The sequence below is a fragment of the Thalassophryne amazonica genome, chromosome 4, assembly GCF_902500255.1.
Source record: "Thalassophryne amazonica chromosome 4, fThaAma1.1, whole genome shotgun sequence".
Taxonomy (NCBI): Eukaryota; Metazoa; Chordata; class Actinopteri; order Batrachoidiformes; family Batrachoididae; genus Thalassophryne; species Thalassophryne amazonica.
In genome coordinates, this window is record NC_047106.1 from 106,966,467 (window position 1) to 106,992,727 (window position 26,261).

The 26,261-nt window shown below is 40.4% G+C and overlaps 1 protein-coding gene and 1 long non-coding RNA gene across 2 annotated transcripts in view; one reads left to right on the plus strand and one right to left on the minus strand.

The window, feature by feature from the left end:
* frya (furry homolog a (Drosophila)) overlaps positions 1-26,261 on the plus strand; it is a 260,590-nt gene that overhangs the window by 32,448 nt on the left and 201,881 nt on the right. The window contains exon 2 of the mRNA XM_034168395.1: positions 5,674-5,873. Within this exon, the coding sequence (XP_034024286.1) occupies positions 5,674-5,873 (200 nt within the window). The remainder of the gene's footprint in view (positions 1-5,673; positions 5,874-26,261) is intronic.
* LOC117508600 lies at positions 6,393-20,241 on the minus strand. The gene is made up of 3 exons (XR_004560140.1): positions 20,141-20,241; positions 18,965-18,972; positions 6,393-6,405 (listed from the first exon to the last, which is right to left on the minus strand). It is a non-coding gene; the product is annotated as an uncharacterized LOC117508600 (long non-coding RNA).

The window sequence follows — 26,261 nt, forward strand, 5'->3', positions numbered from 1 at the left end:
AAAAATTAAAAAGTAAAAAAGTAAAAAAGTCTTGAAAAAGACTGTTAGTTCAAGTCCAAAGCAGCAGGTAGCAGTCTCTGTGTAAACAGTCCCAACAGAGAGCCCTCCAAATCCAACCGAGCCCTCCAAATCCCTAGTCCTAGTGACTGAATGTGTGACTGAATGTTATGGAGTTATGAGGTAAAAGCAGCAAGAATGATGACAAAGTTTGTACAGGGGTCAAAAGTTAAAGTTGATCCATTCATTTTGCTCCAGCTGTATTTGTGCTGAATTTGATGCTTTTATCATCATTTGAAGGATTGTTTCAGTTATCTGCTGCACTAATAAGCCACCCGAATTAAAGGAGAAATGCTGCTTTTAACAACCTGGACCTCATTTCTGACATAAAATACGATCGTTTACTCACAATATAAGTTTGGTGTAATTACAATTCCATAGTTCAAACGACAATTCCATAGTTCAAACCATGCACCGTTTCTCCTATCACGGCCACAGAAGTCTATAATGACTTCAGAGTTGTTTGGGTGTCTTTGTGGCTTCCCTCACATTTCCCTCAAGTTTGTTTTTTTCTTTTGTTAAACATTAAAATCTTTAGCTTCTTCAGAGATATAAACTATTTTTAACATGGGAAAATGTGTCTGACACACGCTGAAATTCCTGCTTATTCAACAGTGACATTAAACAGTATGTTTCTTCAGTACTGAAACACTGCGTAAAGTTTTTTTAACTCCTACCTTTAGTGGAGCTAAATATATTGATAGTAAAAAAATCTGGAGGAGAGGATTATATAATAATGCTTTGCTGTGACAACGGACGCTATTCATTGACAGAAATGTAGTTTCCGTACAGCAGTTGTACAGAGTCTATGGAATTTTTGTTCAAGTTGAAGAGGTCAGCGGTGTCCAAATATCCACCCACTGTGTTTATAAGTGACTCTGACCGTGACGGTTCAGTGGGACAGTCTCTGTGGATGCACCAAGGGAACTGCATTCTTTGTATGCATCTGTGTGTGTGTGTGTGTGTGTGTGTGTGTGTGTGTGTGTGTGTGTGTGTGTGTGTGTGTGTGTGTGTGTGTGTGTGTGTGTGTGTGTGTGTGTGTGAGAGAGAGAGAGAGAGAGAGAGAGAGAGAGAGAGAGAGAGAGAGAGCGTTTGCATTCTCCTGCAGGGAGCATCACCATGCTGAACATGGCGATGATGTCATGCACACTGTGCCCAGGCGCCCTGTCTGCAGAGTCACATGTAGCATCAACAGAACCCAGCCAATGTCTGCACACTGGCTTCTTTCTTAACCTCCCATCTCTAATGTCCATCACTTAAATAATTTGCTGTAATGAGATCCGGGTGTAAACTACTGTGTAAAACAGCCATGCAATCACAGTGTGATATCCTTAAAAAGTGAAATTGCTGACTTTAAAGGAAGTGCAGGCCTATCAAGAATGGTGTTTACACTTTGGTGAGCTGCCCCTCATGCTTTTGCATCACACAGGCGGCAGAAAGGAGAGGGTGCTCTGTTAGAGTGTTGTGCACCCCAGGATAAATATAGTCACATAACTGTGTCACCATAGCATGTTAGACCTCATCACTGCTGTGCCTCAGCTAAAAATACCCACCTGACCTTCACTCTTGGACGGCACTGGTTAGTCATATGGCAAGTCAAAGCCACAGTAGAAGGTGAGATCATTATCTACCTACGCATTGTGCAAACATCTGTGGCAGTGGTGTTTTACAACACAGTCACCGTGAGCTATGTGCCAAAATAACTACACCTAAGAAGACGGAGTAAAGCAAGACACTAGGCATGGACATTTGGACATTGCATTAGAGCACTTGTCTTGACTAAAGACTGGACAGCACATCCTCGACCCCACGGCGGGTGGGACGGCTGTTTACTGGAGTAAAGTCAGCTTCACCAGCTCTGTCAGAGGCCTGGGTAGGTGCTGAGCTGCCATGTCTGAAAGAAGTACGTTCTGAGCACCTTGCATGATGGGTGTTCTTGGAAAGTCAATTTGGATGTCTGGGACTCCCTCAAGAAAAAACAAACAAACAAAAAAAAACAAACAAAGAAAACTGTAAATTTGACCTGTGGATATTTTAATCCCTTTTACCCAAGGCCATCAAAATATGCCATTGGGTATTGCATAGGCTTTGCATCTGTCTGTCTGGCTGTGCTCAGCATAAGTCCAGTTCTATTACTGCCAGGGTCTTCAAATTCACAGGGAGTATTCTTGGGACACAGACCTTGGACAAGTTCTAAGATGGCTAACCTTGACCTATTTAGGAGGTCAAAAGGTCACATTCTTTTTCATATTTTTATGCTATGAATCATGTAAATCTACTTTTTTGGGCAGGGGGAGTGGGGAGGGTTGACAGCCAATCAGAGTAGAGCGGCACTGTGATGTCACTGTCTGGTCTCTCTGGCGCATCAAAACCACTTCGGTTTCTGATTAAATATAACATGTTTGTCATATATTATGTAAAAGCTAGCGAGAAATAAACACTCCTAAAACTGAAAACACAGTTTGTGTAACCCAATACCACCTCTGGAGTGATTTACAAGACATCTTGCAGACATCAGCAGATCATCACATGCACATCAGGTAACTTCCGGTCTTTTCAAAAGCTCACGTATGCTCACACGCACGTTCTCCTGCAGACGCCATTGAAAGGTACATGCTCATACGGCCAAGGGTATTTTAGCATTGCCTTATATTTAAAACTTTCCTTCATTTATTTCCTATTCTTTTGTAATAGTACTGTGTGCAACTCTTGTTTTCTCAACCAGTTTTCATGCATTGAATCGAAAGGTCTTAGAGGTCTTAAGGTCTATGCATACAAAAGACTTGTGTGATTTAAATTCTGTTGTTGAAATCTGTGTTAATGAGAACTAAACCTTGAAGATAATCTATCCACCCAGCAGGTGTGGCACATCACACCAGATTCTCCCAACTCCTCACACTTTTACTCTGGATCAGTGCCCCTTTGTGTCACTTGTGTGGTGAGTGACGAATCCCCCCCACGTCATTTAGCGACGAGGTTGGGAAATGCATTTTTGACAGTAGTGTCATCTCTCAGACGCTGTGCACTAAACTATCTGCTTAAATTCCACTTCATCAAGGAACATTCATCAATATTTTGGTTATGAATATAGTCATAGTAAAGGTTATCGCGCATCATATAGTGAGATATTGCATATCTAGAAGATTACTACACAGGCGTGGCTCAGCCTGAAAACAATAAAAGCACACTCTAATGTGCAGGTTTATTATACAACACAATGCTGCAGATGTCACATGTTTTCAAGGAGTGTGCAAATTTGGCAGTACGTTCAACCAACCTCAAAATCACAGAACATATTCAACAACGTCAGTTCAGACTGCTACATCCGGCTTTATCACCTGAGAGACTGTCTGAGATCAGCCACCCATACTGCTGATGGAATAGCTGATTTGCATAACCCAAGAGTTTCTGCACAAACGGTCAGAAATCATCTCAACAAAGCTCATCCTCTTATCATCCTCATCACGTTCTTGGCCTGACTGTATTGCACCTGCCTCTTGCCCAGTGATCTCTGGGATAGGCCCTAAGACTAAAAACAGGACTAAGTGGGTTCAGAAAGTCAGTGCATGAAAAATGGATGTTTTGGGTTCAGTTTTATGGTGTGTACGCATACTAGCAAAACTCAGCACTCAACTTTAGATGAAGTTTTTGTTGGTTTGTGGTGCAGTCACTTTCCACTGCTACATGAAGGTTGTGCACCTGCGCTGCACCTCACCACACCTTATTTTAAGACCACCACACCCATTAGTGCACAGATGAGCACAATTCTACTCACTGTTTACATGATGAGGCCATTAGGTGTTACAATTGCACCAGTTGTACCCTAACATTAGGTGGAAGATAGGGTCCTGAGGATGTTTTTGTGTGTATGGTGCATCCGGAAAGTATTCACAGCGCTCCACTTTTTCTATATTTTCTCATTCTGTCCTTAGTCAGGGAGGTGACTGAGAAACTGGTGGTCACGCTGTCAAAGATCCAGCGTTCCTCTGTGGAGAGAGGAGACTTTCCAGATGGACAACCGTCTCTGCAGCAATCCACCAGTCAGGCCTGTATGGTAGAGTGGCCAGACAGAAGCCACATGGCAGCCCACCTGAAGTTTGAAAAAAAGGCACCTGAAGAACTCTGAAGGACAAAATTCTCTGGTTTTTCAGTGGTAGGAACTGGGAGACTAGTCAGGATTGAGGGAATGATGAATGCAGCAATGTACAGAGACATCCTGGATGAAATCTGCTCCAGAGCGCTCTTGACCTCAGACTGGGGTGACGGTTCATCATTCAGCAGAACAATGACCCAAGGCACACAGCCAAGATATCAAAGGAGTGGCTTCAGGACAACTCTGTGAATGTCCTTGAGTGGCCCAGCCAGAGACCAGACCTGAATCAAATTGAACATGTCTGGAGAGATCTGAAAATGGCTGTGCACTGACGCTACCCATCCAACCTGATGGAGCTTAAGAGGTGCTGCAAAGAGGAATGGACAAAATTGCCCAAAGATATTTGCACCAATCTTGTGGCATCTTATTCAATAATACTTGAGGCTGTAATTGCTGCCAAAGGTGCATCAACAAAGTACTGAGCAAAGGGTGTGAATACTTACTTAATTTTTTAAATACATTTGCAAAAAAAAAGTCATGCTGGGGTCATTATGGGGTGTTGTGAGTAAAATTTAGAGGGAAAAAAAATGAATTTATTTTAATTTTGGAATAAAGCTAAACATAAAATGTGGAAAAAGTGAAGTGGTGTGAATACGTTCTGGATATGTACAAGCCAAAGTACTCTTTAAAACATGATTCACGTTCTTTTACAGCTGTGAGTTAGTGTTTTAGCTTCTGGAATGATTTTATAGCTTAAACATTAATTTAGTCCAGCTTTTAATATCAACATTGCACATTGCTGTGCTTTTTCCAATAACCCCAGATGTCTGGACTTTTTAAGGGAGGTTAAAGTAATATCTGCCAATAATTACCTGCCATTTAATGGAGAACAAGGAACTGAGACACTGATCAAAGCTGTTTGACGTGTCCGATGTAATGAGTTTGTGAGAATTCTGCTGCTGCTGTGATTCTTCTATATTCATTTATTTTTCTCTGAAGGAAACACTGTGCTGGTTGTGAGGCAGTAAGTGCAGTTTGTGCAAAAAGTGGTCTGATTACATAACACATCAGATTTAATAATGCTCATGAGACAGACGTGCAGTTAGGAGTTGCATAAACTGATATGTCACAGTTGTAATTGGACGTTTGGTTGCAGTCATATGTAGAACCCTTTTTTTCTCGAAGCAGCAGATTGTAACACTTTGATTTTAAACTCGACTGAGTTTGTGGGTTTTACGACCTGTGCAGGTTGCCAGTAATTAATCATGAGTTACAAGATAACTGAAGGATGTGCATACACATGAGATTGTTGTCATGATGTGTTTGGTATGAAATAAAAACAGCAGCTGCAGCAGCAGGGAAGAAGGAGCAGTGTGCCCTTTGGACCCGCTCCCTCAGGAATGTTCAACATGTGAACTTTATGTCCATGTTTGGAAAGTTCTCAGCAGTGATTTTTCATTGTAAACAGATCCGTGACTGGTCCTGTCCCACATGTGTTAACAGTTATTCTCATGCTTCCTCAGCTTCGCCTGTGGGGAACGGATACAGCAAACCCCCCGTCCCTCCAGTGTGCTGTCCTCAGGGAGAGAAGGGTGCCCCAGCCATGATGCCCATCAGCATTGACCCAGAGAGCAAACCGGGGGAGTACGTCCTCAAGAGCCTGTTTGCAAACTTCACCACCATGTCTGAGCGTAAAATCCACATCATTATGGCCGAGCCACTGGTGAGTCAGCAGAGAGTGTCACCGTGCAGCATTACTACTCTTTGTGTGCAGCTGGGATCACTCAGTTCCTCCACAGAAATATGTGCAGACTGTTTTGCCTGTCTAAGTTAAGACAGGAGGCTAACTTGGCTGTTGGTAGCCGGGGGCATTTCAGGTCATCTGTACCTTCCCAGCGTTGTACCAAAAAATGAGTTTCTGCTGAAACATATTTAGGCTCTGTACAAGTAGGAGTGCTCTTTGTGCTCTGTTCTTCAGTGCCTGCAGCTCTGTGAAGTTCATATGTCATATTCATATGTTTGAATCCAGTGTGTGTGGATTATAAAGAACTGGAGTTAAGTTACGAAGAGAAAATTTGCAAAGATGTGAGCATCTCTCTCTGCAAGAAAGTGATTTTTGTTCTTCTGAAGCCACAAAAATTATGCTGTCGCCCCCGCCCCAACTCAAATCATCTTTCATTCATTCACATTAGCTGTAATATACAGTAAGCATTAAAAAAAACTCTTTTTTTAAATTTGTATAGTTTCCATCTCACCTAACCTGCATGTCTTTAGGAAGTAACCTGCAATGGAATGGTGTTCCGTTCAGAGGGAGTTATAGAATCTCCTTTGTCGGGCTTCGATTGGGTTGTCAGCTGTGACTTGATTTGATGAAAGTGGTGGCATTTGACCTACTACGGAATTGTATTCTGCCTGGGTAGTCAGGTTTAATAATCCTGTTGCCTTTTCTGTTTAGTCAGTAAGTCACACTGATCTGAAACCAATGTGTTGTCATGTAGTTACACCACTTCCTGATGGATGTAATGTGCTTAATGTTCAATGCACACTAAAATAGCTTGACTACTTAGAGGCTGGTCCATAAGTATTTGGGCAGTGACATACACCGGGGGGGAGGCATTTTGCCTCTGTATACCAACACAATGGAGTTGAAATCAAATACTCAATCTGTGCTTGTGGTGTAGGCCTTCATCATTAATTCAAGGGATTTCACAAGAAATATTGCAATAAGTATTTAAGAATTATAGCCATTTTTATTGACAATCCCTCAATTTTCAATGGTCATGTAACTGGACAAAAGGGTATTTTTATTCACTTTTGCAGTCAGTTTTAGACAAGTCAGGGGATGAATACATGAACATTACCAAGTCACTGAATCTGTTTTGGACTTCTTTTACATTAGTCATTAATAAATATAAAAAGCATGGCACTGCATGGTGTATCTGTTTGGAACTCACCCAGGACAACTCAGAATGAGTTCTACGCTTCTGTCTGATTGGAGAAACTGTGGACGGTGCAACGCTTGGCTGTTCCATTGCCAAAAGCTTCATGGTGGAGTGGAACAAAAAAAGATTTTCTTTAAAATAAGATGTGAAATTAAAGTTTAATTGAAGTAAGTAACTAAAGTTTGTCAGAAGGCACAGAGGAGATTCGAGTCTATGTAGATGTAATGGGTCTGCCTAAATGATGAATGTCATATTTTTGTTAAACCCCTTGCTTGAGTGGTTCATTTCAACTCATTTATGATACTGTACAGAACCAAAATTACACAAGTTGCCGTTGTCCAACTATTTATGGTCCTGAATGTATCTCTCCATTCATTTAATTTCACAGGTTAGATGCTTATTTTCCAAAGCTAAGGAATACATCTAATTTGTTTATCTTTTGTAGGTGGGTGCGCAAACTTTCCTATAAGTCTTATTTTGACTTTGGTGACTGCAAAGATTCAAAATGTTGTCATATACTTTATTTACATAATTCTTAGTGTGTAAAGGACTTTACTGTAAAATTTTGTTTAAGATACATTTTCTTCTCATTGTTTGAAAAAATACATTAATAAACGATAAAATAATTTTAAACAATCAGGCAACCACTCACAACGTCTTTTTGACTTTAGTCACATTTATGGGCAGCTTACTGTATTTGTGTGATCAAAATTATTAATGTAATTATTAAGAGGTTATTTTTGCTGTCCAAAATCTTATTTAAGCATGATTGTGTTAAAGGCCCAGTCAGATTAGTTTAATGGTATTAACTGGCTAAACTTGAAACTGAATACTTGGCCAATTCAGTTGGACCCATGTGTGTCAAAAGAAAAAGACTAAAGAGTGATATAAATCACTTAATGTTGTAATGCTACTACTTGTTGTGGTTTGCAAAATATTATCAGAAGAAACAACTTTTCGGGAACATATATGAATGTTTTCTCTTGGTGGAGGTCCCTCTTCATTGAGGTTCTCCAATTAACATTGTAAAATGCTGAAGAATAGAAATCTTACAGATAGATTTTTTTTTTTTTTTTTTTTTTGCCAGTGAACAAATTCTGTTAGAAATTTTTGGCAGATACTCAGAATTTCTGTTATCTTCTGTCAAATTTTATATTATGAAATAAGTCATTAACAAATGAGCAGAATCTTAAACAACAAGAGGGACATTTTGACTGATCTGAGTGTTTTAATTAGTCAAACAACAGTCTTACATAATTCTGTTAACACTCAGGCAGCCTGTGTGGGTATATGTAGGCACCACTCACCACCTGCTCCTTTGCCACATTCATATCTTACAACAGCTACTGAGAGTCGAATTCAAATTACCCACTGGATCGCATTATCCCAAAAAGCTTCAAACTAAAATATCTTCTGCAGTAATTGCCAAGCCTACTTGATATCATATGTTCCAATGTTTAGAAGTCTGTATCTACTTTACCTTTCCATGTGGTATGAACAAGTTATATGTCCCTATAGACTGTATATATAAACAGAGGTTAAGGTGGGCCAAAATAGTCCAGAAAAGCAATCTGGCACCTTCATTAAAGTCCATATCTCACTCTAATCAGCACTATCTTTTAAAAACTTATGTACCAGATTATGAATCATTACTTCCAACTCATTAACTTGTGTGAGTCCTGATGTACTCACTCATCACTCACTCATCTTCAACCACTTATTCGGGATCGTGTGGCGGGGGAAACAGCTCCAGCAGGGGACCCCACACTTCCCTTTCCTGGGTCACATTGACCACCTCTGACTGGTGGTCCAGAGGCATTCCCAGGCCAGCGTGGAGATATAATCTCTCCACCTAGTCCTGGGTCTTGCCCGGGGTCTTCTCCCAGATGGATATGTCTGGAACACCTCCCTAGGGAGGTGCCCAGGGGGCATCCTTACCAGATGCTTGAACCACCTCATCTGGCTCCTTTCAATGCGAAGGAGCAGTGGCTCTACTCCAAACTCTCCACAGATGACCGAGCTTCTCACACTATCTCTAAAGGAGACACCAGCCACATTCCTAAGTGAACTCATTTTGGCCGCTTGTACCAGCATTCTAGTTCTTTTGGTCATGACCCAATCCTCATGACTATAGGTGAGAGTAGGAACAAAGACTGACCAGTAGATCGAGAGCTTTGCCTTTTGGCTCAGCTCTCTTTTCATCAAAACAGTACGGTAGCAAGACCGCATTCCCTACCTGTAGTGTACCTGTAGTAGGCAATCCATCAGTTTCCTGCTGAGAACCATAGCCTCGTATTTAGAGGTGCTGATCCTCATGTCCTGATGTAGCTGATAAAAATAAAATTAGCCATACATTGTCTGAAAAATGTACACAGATTCAGAGCTGTTTTAGCCATAAAGTGACATAACCTCAGGTGCTGAGTATTAGCTGCCTGAAGGTCACTCCATCTGTGTCCAGGTGCATCCACTCACATTTTTTCCAAAGTGGACACGGTAACAATGCCTCTACCTCACTCTCTGGCTTTTCGAGAGTCCGATGACTAACGCCAACAATTGGCATCATGGAGTCGCTACAGAAAAAAGCGAAACACTCAGTCTGCGAGTCATAACCACAAGATTACAAGCAAAAAGCAGAAGAATGAGTGACGGACATCACCCTGCTGGGAAAAGCTTTTTTCAGTGACTATTCAGCGTGAGGCTGGGATGAGCTGAAGCGGCTAGACAGAGCTGAAGTGCACAGCCTGGCCAAAGACCCACAGTCCCGGTCAGAGGGAGAGACAGCAGTGATCGAGCAGACACACTCAATCCAAAATTCTTCACTTTTGGATACATACACACACCCAGTTTGTGCAACGGAGCTTCTGCAAATTTGTCTGAGGTGAGTGAGTCAGTTAACGCTAGCTTAGCCTTTAGCTGCAGAATGTTGAATCAGTCAGTCGAGCTGAGGGAACATTTTTTTATTTGTAGATTGTTTGATCTGTTTTTATTTTTAAATAAATAAATCGACACACCAGTTTTTTAAATTGTTACTGCTCTGACAAGAACAGTCTCAACTTTATATAACTTTGATTTTTTTATTTGATTTTTTTTTTAACTATCTAGTAATCAGACTTTAAAGAAAACATCACAACACTGTTTCATATTTCTTCATATTTTAAGAAATATATTTCATCACTTGTCCCACATCAGGAACATTTCAACATTTGCTGTGCAGAGAGCCTTGTAAATACAGATGAACATTAAAACTTCCAGTGATGGAGCTGAACACTAAAACCTGAAGTCCAGACAGAACAAGAGAACTTCTCACCAGACCCTGAAGTCCACAGAAGAAGAGAACATCTCCACTCTTCCAAATATGAGGAAAGTGTCTCCAAAAACTACACCAAGAGGTTGAAGCTGTGGAGGAAACCATGATCTGGTTAAATGTCCTGAGGGTCCACCTCACCTGTTGCCTCTGCAAATGAATGACTCATTAAATGTGTCCATGAAGTCAAAGTTCAGTCAACATGACACTTGCACAGGTAGACGAAGCCCCATCCCTATTGCACATAATTTCAAACATTCACAATTACTAGAATAGTCAAATTCATATTTTAGTAATTGCTGCTCTGTCCTGATTACAACATTAAAAGCAATCACATAGTCAGCGAGGACGTAATTAAATGTTGAAATGACTAAATTAAAAAAATGATTTCCCCATAAGGTTTATGTCACAATGAGGACTCCTAATTAACAGACACACTGCAGTCATTGTTACATAATCTCCTGTTGTGTCTATAATAAATACTTATATTTATTTATGTGTCTTTTTCCTGGTTGAAATGCAGATGTGAATGAATGAATCTACCAGAGTTCAAATGTACACATTACTTTTCATGCTATTTTGTTTGTCTAAAAATAAATGTCCAAGGTTCAATCAATCAATCAATCAATTTTTTTTTTATATAGCGCCAAATCACAACAAACAGTTGCCCCAAGGCGCTTTATATTGTAAGGCAAAGCCATACAATAATTATGTAAAACCCCAACGGTCAAAACGACCCCCTGTGAGCAAGCACTTGGCTACAGTGGGAAGGAAAAACTCACTTTTAACAGGAAGAAACCTCCAGCAGAACCAGGTTCAGGGAGGGGCAGTCTTCTGCTGGGACTGGTTGGGGCTGAGGGAGAGAACCAGGAAAAAGACATGCTGAGGAGGGGAGCAGAGATCGATCACTAATGATTAAATGCAGAGTGGTGCATACAGAGCAAAAAGAGAAAGAAACAGTGCATCATGGGAACCCCCCAGCAGTCTACGTCTATAGCAGCATAACTAAGGGATGGTTCAGGGTCACCCGATCCAGCCCTAACTATAAGCTTTAGCAAAAAGGAAAGTTTTAAGCCTAATTTTAAAAGTAGAGAGGATGTCTGTCTCCCTGATCTGAATTGGGAGCTGGTTCCACAGGAGAGGAGCCTGAAAGCTGAAGGCTCTGCCTCCCATTCTACTCTTACAAACCCTAGGAACTACAAGTAAGCCTGCAGTCTGAGAGCGAAGCGCTCTATTGGGGTGATATGGTACTACGAGGTCCCTAAGATAAGATGGGACCTGATTATTCAAAACCTTATAAGTAAGAAGAAGAATTTTAAATTATATTCTAGAATTAACAGGAAGCCAATGAAGAGAGGCCAATATGGGTGAGATATGCTCTCTCCTTCTATTCCCCGTCAGTACTCTAGCTGCAGCATTTTGAATTAACTGAAGGCTTTTTAGGGAACTTTTAGGACAACCTGATAATAATGAATTACAATAGTCCAGCCTAGAGGAAATAAATGCATGAATTAGTTTTTCAGCATCACTCTGAGACAAGACCTTTCTGATTTTAGAGATATTGCGTAAATGCAAAAAAGCAGTCCTACATATTTGTTTAATATGCGCTTTGAATGACATATCCTGATCAAAAATGACTCCAAGATTTCTCACAGTATTACCAGAGGCCAGGGCAATGCCATCCAGAGTAAGGATCTGGTTAGACACCATGTTTCTAAGATTTGTGGGGCCAAGTACAATAACTTCAGTTTTATCTGAGTTTAAAAGCAGGAAATTAGAGGTCATCCATGTCTTTATGTCTGTAAGACAAAACTGCAGTTTAGCTAATTGGTGTGTGTCCTCTGGCTTCATGGATAGCTAAAGCTGGGTATCATTAGGAAGCATAGCCCTAAACAGAAGCCCCGTGTACACCGCCAACCCGTTCACATCTCTAACCGTTTTTCCCCACTCGACGACACACCCGCCGAGGATCAAACTCTGGTTATTGGCGACTCTGTTTTGAGAAATGTGAAGTTAGCGACACCAGCAACCATAGTCAATTGTCTTCCGGGGGCCAGAGCAGGCGATATTGAAGGAAATTTGAAACTGCTGGCTAAGGCTAAGCGTAAATTTGGTAAGATTGTAATTCACGTCGGCAGTAATGACACCCGGTTACGCCAATCAGAGGTCACTAAAATTAACATTAAATCGGTGTGTAACTTTGCAAAAACAATGTCGGACTCTGTAGTTTTCTCTGGGCCCCTCCCCAATCGGACCGGGAGTGACATGTTTAGCCGCATGTTCTCCTTGAATTGCTGGCTGTCTGAGTGGTGTCCAAAAAATGAGGTGGGCTTCATAGATAATTGGCAAAGCTTCTGGGGAAAACCTGGTCTTGTTAGGAGAGACGGCATCCATCCCACTTTGGATGGAGCAGCTCTCATTTCTAGAAATCTGGCCAATTTTCTTAAGTCCTCCAAACCGTGACTATCCAGGGTTGGGACCAGGAAGCAGAGTTGTAGTCTTATACACCTCTCTGCAGCTTCTCTCCCCCTGCCATCCCCTCATTACCCCATCCCCATAGAGACGGTGCCTGCTCCCAGACTACCAATAACCAGCAAAAATCTATTTAAGCATAAAAATTCAAAAAGAAAAAATAATATAGCACCTTCAACTGCACCACAGACTAAAACAGTTAAATGTGGTCTGTTAAACATTAGGTCTCTCTCTTCTAAGTCCCTGTTAGTAAATGATATAATAATTGATCAACATATTGATTTATTCTGCATTACAGAAACCTGGTTACAGCAGGATGAATATGTTAGTTTAAATGAGTCAACACCCCCGAGTCACACTAACTGTCAGAATGCTCGTAGCACGGGCCGGGGCGGAGGATTAGCAGCAATCTTCCATTCCAGCTTATTAATTAATCAAAAACCCAGACAGAGCTTTAATTCATTTGAAAGCTTGTCTCTTAGTCTTGTCCATCCAAATTGGAAGTCCCAAAAACCAGTTTTATTTGTTATTATCTATCGTCCACCTGGTCGTTACTGTGAGTTTCTCTGTGAATTTTCAGACCTTTTGTCTGACTTAGTGCTTAGCTCAGATAAGATAATTATAGTGGGCGATTTTAACATCCACACAGATGCTGAGAATGACAGCCTCAACACTGCATTTAATCTATTATTAGACTCTATTGGCTTTGCTCAAAAAGTAAATGAGTCCACCCACCACTTTAATCATATCTTAGATCTTGTTCTGACTTATGGTATGGAAATAGAAGACTTAACAGTATTCCCTGAAAACTCCCTTCTGTCTGATCATTTCTTAATAACATTTACATTTACTCTGATGGACTACCCAGCAGTGGGGAATAAGTTTCATTACACTAGAAGTCTTTCAGAAAGCGCTGTAACTAGGTTTAAGGATATGATTCCTTCTTTATGTTCTCTAATGCCATATACCAACACAGTGCAGAGTAGCTACCTAAACTCTGTAAGGGAGATAGAGTATCTCGTCAATAGTTTTACATCCTCATTGAAGACAACTTTGGATGCTGTAGCTCCTCTGAAAAAGAGAGCTTTAAATCAGAAGTGTCTGACTCCGTGGTATAACTCACAAACTCGTAGCTTAAAGCAGATAACCCGTAAGTTGGAGAGGAAATGGCGTCTCACTAATTTAGAAGATCTTCACTTAGCCTGGAAAAAGAGTCTGTTGCTCTATAAAAAAGCCCTCCGTAAAGCTAGGACATCTTTCTACTCATCACTAATTGAAGAAAATAAGAACAACCCCAGGTTTCTTTTCAGCACTGTAGCCAGGCTGACAAAGAGTCAGAGCTCTATTGAGCTGAGTATTCCATTAACTTTAACTAGTAATGACTTCATGACTTTCTTTGCTAACAAAATTTTAACTATTAGAGAAAAAATTACTCATAACCATCCCAAAGACGTATCGTTATCTTTGGCTGCTTTCAGTGATGCCGGTATTTGGTTAGACTCTTTCTCTCCGATTGTTCTGTCTGAGTTATTTTCATTAGTTACTTCATCCAAACCATCAACATGTTTATTAGACCCCATTCCTACCAGGCTGCTCAAGGAAGCCCTACCATTATTTAATGCTTCGATCTTAAATATGATCAATCTATCTTTGTTAGTTGGCTATGTACCACAGGCTTTTAAGGTGGCAGTAATTAAACCATTACTTAAAAAGCCATCACTTGACCCAGCTATCTTAGCTAATTATAGGCCAATCTCCAACCTTCCTTTTCTCTCAAAAATTCTTGAAAGGGTAGTTGTAAAACAGCTAACTGATCATCTGCAGAGGAATGGTCTATTTGAAGAGTTTCAGTCAGGTTTTAGAATTCATCATAGTACAGAAACAGCATTAGTGAAGGTTACAAATGATCTTCTTATGGCCTCGGACAGTGGACTCATCTCTGTGCTTGTTCTGTTAGACCTCAGTGCTGCTTTTGATACTGTTGACCATAAAATTTTATTACAGAGATTAGAGCATGCCATAGGTATTAAAGGCACTGCGCTGCGGTGGTTTGAATCATATTTGTCTAATAGATTACAATTTGTTCATGTAAATGGGGAATCTTCTTCACAGACTAAAGTTAATTATGGAGTTCCACAAGGTTCTGTGCTAGGACCAATTTTATTCACTTTATACATGCTTCCCTTAGGCAGTATTATTAGACGGTATTGCTTAAATTTTCATTGTTACGCAGATGATACCCAGCTTTATCTATCCATGAAGCCAGAGGACACACACCAATTAGCTAAACTGCAGGATTGTCTTACAGACATAAAGACATGGATGACCTCTAATTTCCTGCTTTTAAACTCAGATAAAACTGAAGTTATTGTACTTGGCCCCACAAATCTTAGAAACATGGTGTCTAACCAGATCCTTACTCTGGATGGCATTACCCTGACCTCTAGTAATACTGTGAGAAATCTTGGAGTCATTTTTGATCAGGATATGTCATTCAAAGCGCATATTAAACAAATATGTAGGACTGCTTTTTTGCATTTACGCAATATCTCTAAAATCAGAAAGGTCTTGTCTCAGAGTAATGCTGAAAAACTAATTCATGCATTTATTTCCTCTAGGCTGGACTATTGTAATTCATTATTATCAGGTTGTCCTAAAAGTTCCCTAAAAAGCCTTCAGTTAATTCAAAATGCTGCAGCTAGAGTACTGACGGGGACTAGAAGGAGAGAGCATATCTCACCCATATTAGCCTCTCTTCATTGGCTTCCTGTTAATTCTAGAATAGAATTTAAAATTCTTCTTCTTACTTATAAGGTTTTGAATAATCAGGTCCCATCTTATCTTAGGGACCTCGTAGTACCATATCACCCCAATAGAGCGCTTCGCTCTCAGACTGCAGGCTTACTTGTAGTTCCTAGGGTTTGTAAGAGTAGAATGGGAGGCAGAGTCTTCAGCTTTCAGGCTCCTCTCCTGTGGAACCAGCTCCCAATTCAGATCAGGGAGACAGACACCCTCTCTACTTTTAAGATTAGGCTTAAAACTTTCCTTTTTGCTAAAGCTTATAGTTAGGGCTGGATCAGGTGACCCTGAACCATCCCTTAGTTATGCTGCTATAGACGTAGACTGCTGGGGGGTTCCCATGATGCACTGTTTCTTTCTCTTTTTGCTCTGTATGCACCACTCTGCATTTAATCATTAGTGATCGATCTCTGCTCCCCTCCACAGCATGTCTTTTTCCTGGTTCTCTCCCTCAGCCCCAACCAGTCCCAGCAGAAGACTGCCCCTCCCTGAGCCTGGTTCTGCTGGAGGTTTCTTCCTGTTAAAAGGGAGTTTTTCCTTCCCACTGTAGCCAAGTGCTTGCTCACAGGGGGTCGTTTTGACCGTTGGGGTTTTACATAATTATTGTATGGCCTTGCCTTACAATATAAAGCACCTTGGGGCAACTGTTTGTTGTGATTTGGCGCTATATAAAAAAATTGATTGATTGATTGATTGATCTGCGTAACAATGAAAATTTAAGCAATACCGTCTAATAATACTACCTAAGGGAAGCATGTATAAAGTGAATAAAATTGGTCCTAGCACAGAACCTTGTGGAACTCCATAATTAACCCTAGTCTGTGAAGAAGATTCCCCATGTACATGAACAAATTGTAATCTATTAGACAAATATGATTCAAACCACCGCAGCGCAGTGCCTTTAATACCTATGGCATGCTCTAATCTCTGTAATAAAATTTTATGGTCAACAGTATCAAAAGCAGCACTGAGGTCTAACAGAACAAGCACAGAGATGAGTCCACTGTCCGAGGCCATAAGAAGATCATTTGTAACCTTCACTAATGCTGTTTCTGTACTATGATGAATTCTAAAACCTGACTGAAACTCTTCAAATAGACCATTCCTCTGCAGATGATCAGTTAGCTGTTTTACAACTACCCTTTCAAGAATTTTTGAGAGAAAAGGAAGGTTGGAGATTGGCCTATAATTAGCTAAGATAGCTGGGTCAAGTGATGGCTTTTTAAGTAATGGTTTAATTACTGCCACCTTAAAAGCCTGTGGTACATAGCCAACTAACAAAGATAGATTGATCATATTTAAGATCGAAGCATTAAATAATGGTAGGGCTTCCTTGAGCAGCCTGGTAGGAATGGGGTCTAATAAACATGTTGATGGTTTGGATGAAGTAACTAATGAAAATAACTCAGACAGAACAATCGGAGAGAATGAGTCTAACCAAATACCGGCATCACTGAAAGCAGCCAAAGATAACGATACGTCTTTCGGATGGTTATGAGTAATTTTTTCTCTAATAGTTAAAATTTTTTAGCAAAGAAAGTCATGAAGTCATTACTAGTTAAAGTTAATGGAATACTCAGCTCAATAGAGCTCTGACTCTTTGTCAGCCTGGCTACAGTGCTGAAAAGAAACCTGGGGTTGTTCTTATTTTCTTCAATTAGTGATGAGTAGAAAGATGTCCTAGCTTTACGGAGGGCTTTTTTATAGAGCAACAGACTCTTTTTCCAGGCTAAGTGAAGATCTTCTAAATTAGTGAGACGCCATTTCCTTTCCAACTTACGGGTTATCTGCTTTAAGCTACGAGTTTGTGAGTTATACCACGGAGTCAGACACTTCTGATTTAAAGCTCTCTTTTTCAGAGGAGCTACAGCATCCAAAGTTGTCTTCAATGAGGATGTAAAACTATTGACGAGATACTCTATCTCACTTACAGAGTTTAGGTAGCTACTCTGCACTGTGTTGGTATATGGCATTAGAGAACATAAAGAAGGAATCATATCCTTAAACCTAGTTACAGCACTTTCTGAAAGACTTCTAGTGTAATGAAACTTATTCCCCACTGCTGGGTAGTCCATCAGAGTAAATGTAAATGTTATTAAGAAATGATCAGACAGAAGGGAGTTTTCAGGGAATACTGTTAAGTCTTCTATTTCCATACCATAAGTCAGAACAAGATCTAAGATATGATTAAAGTGGTGGGTGGACTCATTTACTTTTTGAGCAAAGCCAATAGAGTCTAATAATAGATTAAATGCAGTGTTGAGGCTGTCATTCTCAGCATCTGTGTGGATGTTAAAATCGCCCACTATAATTATCTTATCTGAGCTAAGTACTAAGTCAGACAAAAGGTCTGAAAATTCACAGAGAAACTCACAGTAACGACCAGGTGGACGATAGATAATAACAAATAAAACTGGTTTTTGGGACTTCCAATTCGGATGGACAAGACTAAGAGTCAAGCTTTCAAATGAATTAAAGCTCTGTCTGGGTTTTTGATTAATTAATAAGCTGGAATGGAAGATTGCTGCTAATCCTCCGCCCAGGCCCGTGCTACAAGCGTTCTGACAGTTAGTGTGACTCGGGGGTGTTGACTCATTTAAACTAACATATTCATCCTGCTGTAACCAGGTTTCTGTAAGGCAGAATAAATCAATATGTTGATCAATTATTATATCATTTACCAACAGGGACTTAGAAGAGAGAGACCTAATGTTTAATAGACCACATTTAACTGTTTTAGTCTGTGGTGCAGTTGAAGGTGCTATATTATTTTTTCTTTTTGAATTTTTATGCTTAAATAGATTTTTGCTGGTTATTGGTGGTCTGGGAGCAGGCACCGTCTCTACGGGGATGGGGTAGTGAGGGGATGGCAGGGGGAGAGAAGCTGCAGAGAGGTGTGTAAGACTACAACTCTGCTTCCTGGTCCCAACCCTGGATAGTCACGGTTTGGAGGATTTAAGAAAATTGGCCAGATTTCTAGAAATGAGAGCTGCTCCATCCAAAGTGGGTTCCTTGTAATGTTAAACAAGAAATCATCTCATCTGAAACAACAACCACCAATAAGATATGGTTTTAATTTACAGATGAACATCAATGATTTATAAAGATTCTTTTATGTTTTTTATTTAAAACTATTTTAATTACACGTTTTTTAATGTAAGAAATGTTTTTTTAACTTCAAAATTTACAGTAATAAGAAATTAATCTTGAGGTTTAAAAAAATTTGTAAGGATTTTCTTTAGAAAACTGCTGTGTATAAGTCAGCAGGTCTTATGCTCCTCTGACAGATTTCTGCACTCTGTCCTCTTCCGTGTTTTGGTGTAATGCCTCATTTCTACTGGGTGCGTGAAGCTATGTTGGCACGCAGTGATGAAGCTTGGATTAACTTGAACTATGACCATAGTGAGTTTGACGTCAAGCAGCGGTGCGTGCTGCCAGTGTGTGACGCGCTGCAATGTTTGAACGGTGCATTAATTAAAAACAATGGGTTTTGGAGCAATGTGCGCCACATTTGTGTGCTCGGTGTGAAAGGCCCATTACACCAGCACACACAGTCAGTCTAGGCTGTTTGTTTTGTTTTGTTTTTTGTTTGTTTTTTTGCCTCCAAATGTAATTTGGCTTTAATTTAAATTTTGTGATCAACATTTGTCTCTCTCTGCCTCTTTATAAACCATCCCGCCATGAATTCAGAGAAAAACAAAAAAACATTGCACACATCTCAATAAGACTGAATAATAATGATTGAAATTGGTGTTTTATTTCACTCCTGTTGTGTTCAGACAGAGAGCCATGTAGAATTCCACCATGTGGTGCTGTCTTTTGTCCACAGGAAAACAGTGTTCCTCTGCAGCCTCTTCGGACTTCTCCCAGTAGCTTTGCTTAGCTTAGTCATCGGTTTAGCTCAGCTTTGCCAATAACACAAAACATCTGGAAGCTGATCCATGTCATGCTTCTCCTGTTAACAGCGATCACACGTATGACGGTACAACCCGTGACCACAGAAGCAAGCTCCTCAGCTAGACTCGTTGTCCCACATGTAGCATGTTGGCTTAGCTTAGTGTGAGAAAACCTGTCACTTTCCTCCTCTAATTATTATCTTTGGAAAATCTGTTGACCAAATAAGCAACAATAGCCATGTCATTCCATCCTTGCAAAACACATCTTAATGATTTTGACATATTCACTGTCAAAGTACACACAAAAAAACAACACTGATTTCACACTGTAAAACATTACGTTTTCGCCATTCATTTCAGGAGCGTGGTCTTACATGATGTCACCAGAGTTCATATTCCTCACACCTTGAGATTTCTGGACATTTATCAGAGGCAGGTGAAATCATGCTAATTTCCCCATGTTGTTTTACTTAGTAATTTCTCTGGGCATATGGCACCAAAAATAAAATGAAATACATGAATATTATCATAAGTCTTCTTCTTCATCTTCCTGCTGTTCCCATTAGCCACTTGCCACCTGCATGCCCTCCGTCACCACATCTAGAAACCTCCTCTTTGGCCTCCCTATTTTCCTTCTGCCTCATGGCTCCATCCTCAGCATCCTTCTCCCTATATACCCTGGGTTCCTCTTCTGCACATGTCCAAACCATCTCAGTCTCGCCTCTCTGACTTTGTCTCCAAATCATCCCACCTGAGCTGTCCCCGCTGATATGATCAATCATAATCTTGTCCATTCTCATCACTCCCAAAGAGAATGAAAACATCTTCAGCTTTGCCACCTCCAGCTCTGCCTCCTCACACTGTGCTGGAGTTCATTTGCACAGTCAGTCTGCGAGGCATTAAAAAACAAAACAACAAACCTTTCACTTCCTTCCTCAAAATATTATCTTTGGAAAATCTGTCCACCTAATAAGAAACACTAGTCGTTTTAGTGCATCATCATAAAACACACATTTTAAGCATTTTGACATATTCACCGCCAAAGTCCATAAAAATCAGTATTCACACTGTAAAAAAATTCAGTTTTCCCATTCTTTTCAATCAAGGCCCTTGAGGGGGCCTTACCATACATGATGTCATCAAGTCCCATTTTATGAGAGGTTCATGTTTCTGAGTGTTTATCAGCAGCAGGTGAAATCAGGCTAAATTCCCCATGTTTATGACTTAATTTCTCAAGGCATATGGCACCAAAAATAAAACACAATACATCAGTATTTTCATACTTTATTTATTTAGAATAGTCAGCTCATTTAACATTTTATTTACTAGTGATATGCCCTTTAAGTTTGGGGAGAATGAGGATGTAGCAACTGACTCACAATAGCCATTTGCAAATGTGCCATCATGCACTTCAAAAGAAAGGAAACCTTGCAATGACATAAGAAGGACCTTGGGAGTATGACTGTGTTTTGTGGACTTGGAAAAGGAGCATGAACTGGTCCCTCGAGGTCTCTGTGGGAGTATGGGGTACTGGAATCACTGCAACTTGCAATCCAGTCTCCACGCAATCAAATTAGGAGCTGTGTCCACATTCTCTGCATCCCATTAGACCTGTTCCTGGTGGGTGCTGGGCTTCGCAATAGCTGTTCCTTGTCATCAGTCCTGTTCTGTGTGTGAGATTGATATAGGGATTGGGGCTGCATTTGATGTTTTACAGACATTGTACCAAACTGGTGGTGAAGAAAGAGCTGAGCCAGAAGGCGAGACTCTCGATTTACCTGTGAATTTACTCTCCTATGCTCACCCATGGTGATGAACTTTGGGTATTGACCAAAAGAAGCCCCAGGCCACACTGGAGGAGTTATATTTCCTAGCTGTTTTGGGAATGCCTCGATATCCCCCTGAAAAAGAGAGAGGACTTGGCTGAGGATCAGGAACTGTGGAATGAGTTGCTTGGTCTACTAATATCACGAATATCACACACCTACACACACTGTTAAGAAACCTGTTCAGATGCATTAAGTCACATTAAGAATGTCAGGAATGTGCCACGAATGACAGAAAAATTACATTTGTAACGTGTCCCGCCTATGTGTAAACGCAGCATTAAAGAGAGATCCAGATCTGTTTGCAGATGCACGAGTTTCAGTTCAGATTAACAATGTGTTATTCCTTCAGTCTTGTAGGCTGAGGTAATGTAGCCACAGATGTTGTATTTATGTCCTCACTGTTCTGTGTCCTGTAATCAAGCAATAGTTTGAAAGATTAGTTCTTATGACGTCAAGTTGGATAAATTACTCTGGCACAGCCAGTGGACAGGTACCATAATAATTATTTAGTCTGATCACTGAAAACACTGGAACACAGACATCTAAGATGTCTGTTTGTTTAATTAACCACACAGCAAGGCAAATTATGCCAGATATTTGTAATAAAAAGAGAAACACAGCCTCTGCTGTTGACTGCCTACCTTAATCTGGCACACACTCAAAACTAGCTGTGAGTCAAAGCAAGCATACACCTACTTATGCATAACTTCATAGTTTAAAATTATTTAACCTGATGAGTTAAATAAAAAATTGCCCCCCACCCACCTATAAAGTTGTCACCAACAAGGAAACTAGCTATGGACAACAAACCTGCAAATCTCTTTTTTCCAGACAATTAACATTTTCTTCTGCTGTAAAGTTGGGTATTTTATCATTGGAGTCTATGAGGATTGAATCATTTTTGAACCAGCCTCATGTGGCCATTAGAGGAACTGCAGGCTCAGTGCACTTTCATGTTGGCTTCATTTACCAGTAACAGAGGCTGCACCTTCGATTTCCTGCATCATTACTCCTGTCCTTTTGCCAGTGCCCATTTTTAGATTGTGATATGTAGAAACAGTTCACCACTGCTCTGCAGGGAGGTGTTGATTACCACAGAGGAAGTGTGCAACCCCTCATTTCACAGAGCTGCAGGAACAATATACCTTAGTTCTCTTGGGAATCTTTGTCTTTCCGCTCAGAGTAATAGAGTATCTCACTAATTTGTTTAATTTCTGTCTGGTAATGACTGGTAACTAGGGATTTGTGGCACCCAATAATGCATAGATTAAACTGGTCAACAATTTCTTTTCTTGCATGAATTTTGAGGACTGATTTAGGGTAGATTTGGTGTGCCGAATCCAAATCTAAGCTCAGATTTCTTCTATCACATCATGTTTTTTTGCAGTCTGCATGTTCCTTATTGATGTATTCTGCAAAAGTTGCTCATTCACTCACGAGTTTGACACCACTAATCATGCACAAAAGCAGCTTCAGAAGCATAGTTTTTAAACCAGGTTCGCGAAATGTGAACAAGAGCCATAATATCATTTTTGGTGCCAAAGACGTGTGCAAGACGGCAGCTTTTGCTTCAATGCTTAATATGAGAAATATGTTCTCATATCTTAAAAATGTGATGTGATTGGTAAAAACTAACTCCAGATTCAGTGCCCCCAAATTACCCAATATCCATTGAAAAACTTCATGAAAGAACAATCATGTTGATAGGTGTTATAAATGTTAACAGACAGTAACTCGAGCACCGCGCTCATAGAGCACAAACCTCCGCCATCACTAGTTTCCAATTTCACAAATTTTTACCTTGGAAAAAAGTTTCAAAGTCAAAGTCCTGTTATGGCCCCTTCACACACAACACAAAGATGGGCAAAAGAGGGACAAACCGGCTGACAAAGGCTGAAAAAAATGAATTGGCAAGCCTCGAAAAATTCTATCCGCTGTCGGGAGGGACAGACGGTCAGACAGCCATATATGAGCCCACAATACAGTGACGGTTTTGTGCACGCTCGTTGCATGTGCACAAACAGTGTGACCACGTGAGAGCTGTGACACCACATTGCGTTCACACAGCAGAAGCAGCATGTTGGACAAATGTACATAAATCCACAAAAATGTCCAACCCCAATTCCAATGAAGTTGGGACGCTGTGTAAAATGTAAATAAAACAGAATACAATGATTTGCAAATCCTCTTCAACCTATATTCAGTTGAATACACCACAAAGACAAGATATTTAATGTTCAAACTGATAAACTTTATTGTTTTTGTGCAAATATTCGCTCATTTTGAAATGGATGCCTGCAACACCTTTCAAAAATGCCGGGACAGTGGTATGTTTACTACTGTGTTACATCACCTTTCCTTCTAATAACACTCAATAAGCATTTGCTAATTGAGGACACTAATTGTTGAAGCTTTGTAGGTGGAATTCTTTCCCATTCTTGCTTGATGTACGACTTCAGTTGTTGAACAGTCCAGGGTCTCTGTTGTTGTATTTTGCACTTCATAGTGCACCACACATTTTCAGTGGCTGACAGGTCTGGACTGCAGGCAGGCCAGTCTAGTATCCACACTCTTTTACTACAAAGCCACGCTGTTGTAACACGTGTAGAATGTGTCTTGGCATTGTCTTGCTGAAATAAGCAGGGACATCCCTGAAAAAAGACGTTGCTTAGATGGTAGCATGTGTTGCTCCAAAACCTGGATGTACCTTTCAGCATTGATGGTACCATCACAGATGTGTAAGTTGCCCATGTCATGGGCACTAAATCACCCCCATAATATCACAGATGCTGGGTTTTGAACTTTGCACTGGTAACAATCTGGATGGCCTTTTTCCTCTTTTGTCCGGAAAACACGACGTCCATGATTTCCAAAAACAATTTGAAATGTGAACTCATCAGACCACAGCACACTTTTCCACTTTGCGGCTGTCCATTTCAAATGAGCTTGGGCCCAGAGAAGGTGGCGTTGTTTCTGGATGTTGTTGATGTATGGCTTTCACGTTGCATGGTAGAGTTTTAACTTGCACTTGTAGATGTAGCGACGAACTGTGTTAACTGACAATGGTGTTCCTGAGCCCACGTGGTAAGATCATTTACACAATGATGTCGGGTTTTAATACAGTGCCGTCATTGTTGGTTTTATGTGTAGAAAGTTCTCTAGATTCTTTGAATCTTCTGAATATATTATGGACTGTAGATGATGGAATCCCTAAATTCCTTGCAAATGAACATTGAGAAACATTGTTCTTAAAGTGATGGACTGTTTTTTTCATGCAGTTGTTCACAAAGTGGTGATCCTTGCCCCATTTGTGCTTGTGAATGGCTGAGACTTTTGGGGATGCTCCTTTTATACCTAATCATGTTGTTAGAAGGAAAGGTGATGTAACACAAACCACTGATGTAAAACATACCACTGTCCTGGCATTTTTGAAATGTGTTGCAGGCATCCATTTCAAAATGAGTGAATATTTGCACAAAAACAATAAAGTTTTTCAGTTTGAACGTTAAATATCTTGTATTTGTGGTGTATTCAATTGAATATAGGTTGAAGAGGATTTACAAATCATTGTATTCTGTTTTTATTTACATTTTACACAACATCCCAACTTCATTGGAATTGGGGTTATACTGTTTGAATGTAAGACAATCATGTTACTGGTAATGATTTGTAATTGATGGCTGATGACTGGATGGTCTGTGTTGGAAATGACAAAACAAATGGATTTCATTTTGTCTGTTAAAATATTTAATTTCTGTTATAAAGAGCAGGCAATACAAGAATTATCATCATTCTGTTCCTTCATGTTCATGAACTATGGCCAGGAATGTAAGCAAGGAATTAATGAACGGACATGAATGACTTGATGCGCTCATATCATGAACACATCAGCCGGCTCCGCATGTCCAGCTGTCCAGGTGTCCAGCACACAGCGCGCCGAAGGACACGGCATCATGTGGAGTATAACTCATGTGGTGGACATGACACTTGACTTGCGGGCTGTTCACATGATCAGACAGATATATTCACATGGGGCAGCTTGGCTGATAGTGTTCAGTGCACATTGAGGCGCTGCTGAATGCGCTGTAAAGGTGATATGTGTTTTTATTTATTACCATATGAGGACAGCATGCCAATACATGCGCATCACAGTGGCGTGTTGAGAAGTGATGTTGTTCATGGCACAATATATGTTCTCCAGCTGTGAGGATCTATGACACAGCGGTCAACTGCTGTTGCTCGCCACCGACACACCCACCTGTCCAGAACAACTCACAGCTGGAGAACACATATTGTGCCATGAACAACATCACCTTTCAACATGCCATGCAATGCACATGTGTGGGCAGGCTGTCATGCACTCATGACATGCTGATAATTAAATACAAACAAGATTGCCTTTGGCTTGCCCAGCCACGTCTCAGTGCACATGGCACGGTGTGAACTTTATGAACAACCAGCAGGCCAGGCTAATGTCACATCCAACACGTAAGTTACTGTCCACATGACAGACAAAAAGCGTGGAAAAATAAACAAATACATACATACAACAAGGAGTAAGGCATGAAGTCATTCATGTGTGATTGCTCATTGCATTGTGGACAGGGGGTGTGTCAGCTGACCTTCGGCCAGTGAGTCACTGTTAGCTGGAACTGACAGAGTGAACATGACATGTTAAATTAAAAGAAAGAGAACAGAGAGAGGGAGAACAAATAAATAAAATAATACAATAAACACATACATATTTACATAGCAAATACATAAATAGTCACAGAAAAAAGTCTCACTCTCTGTCCCTTTTTCTTTGATTATTTATTTTACTTATGTATTTGTTATGTAAATATGTGTTTTTGGTAAGTAATAGCCCAT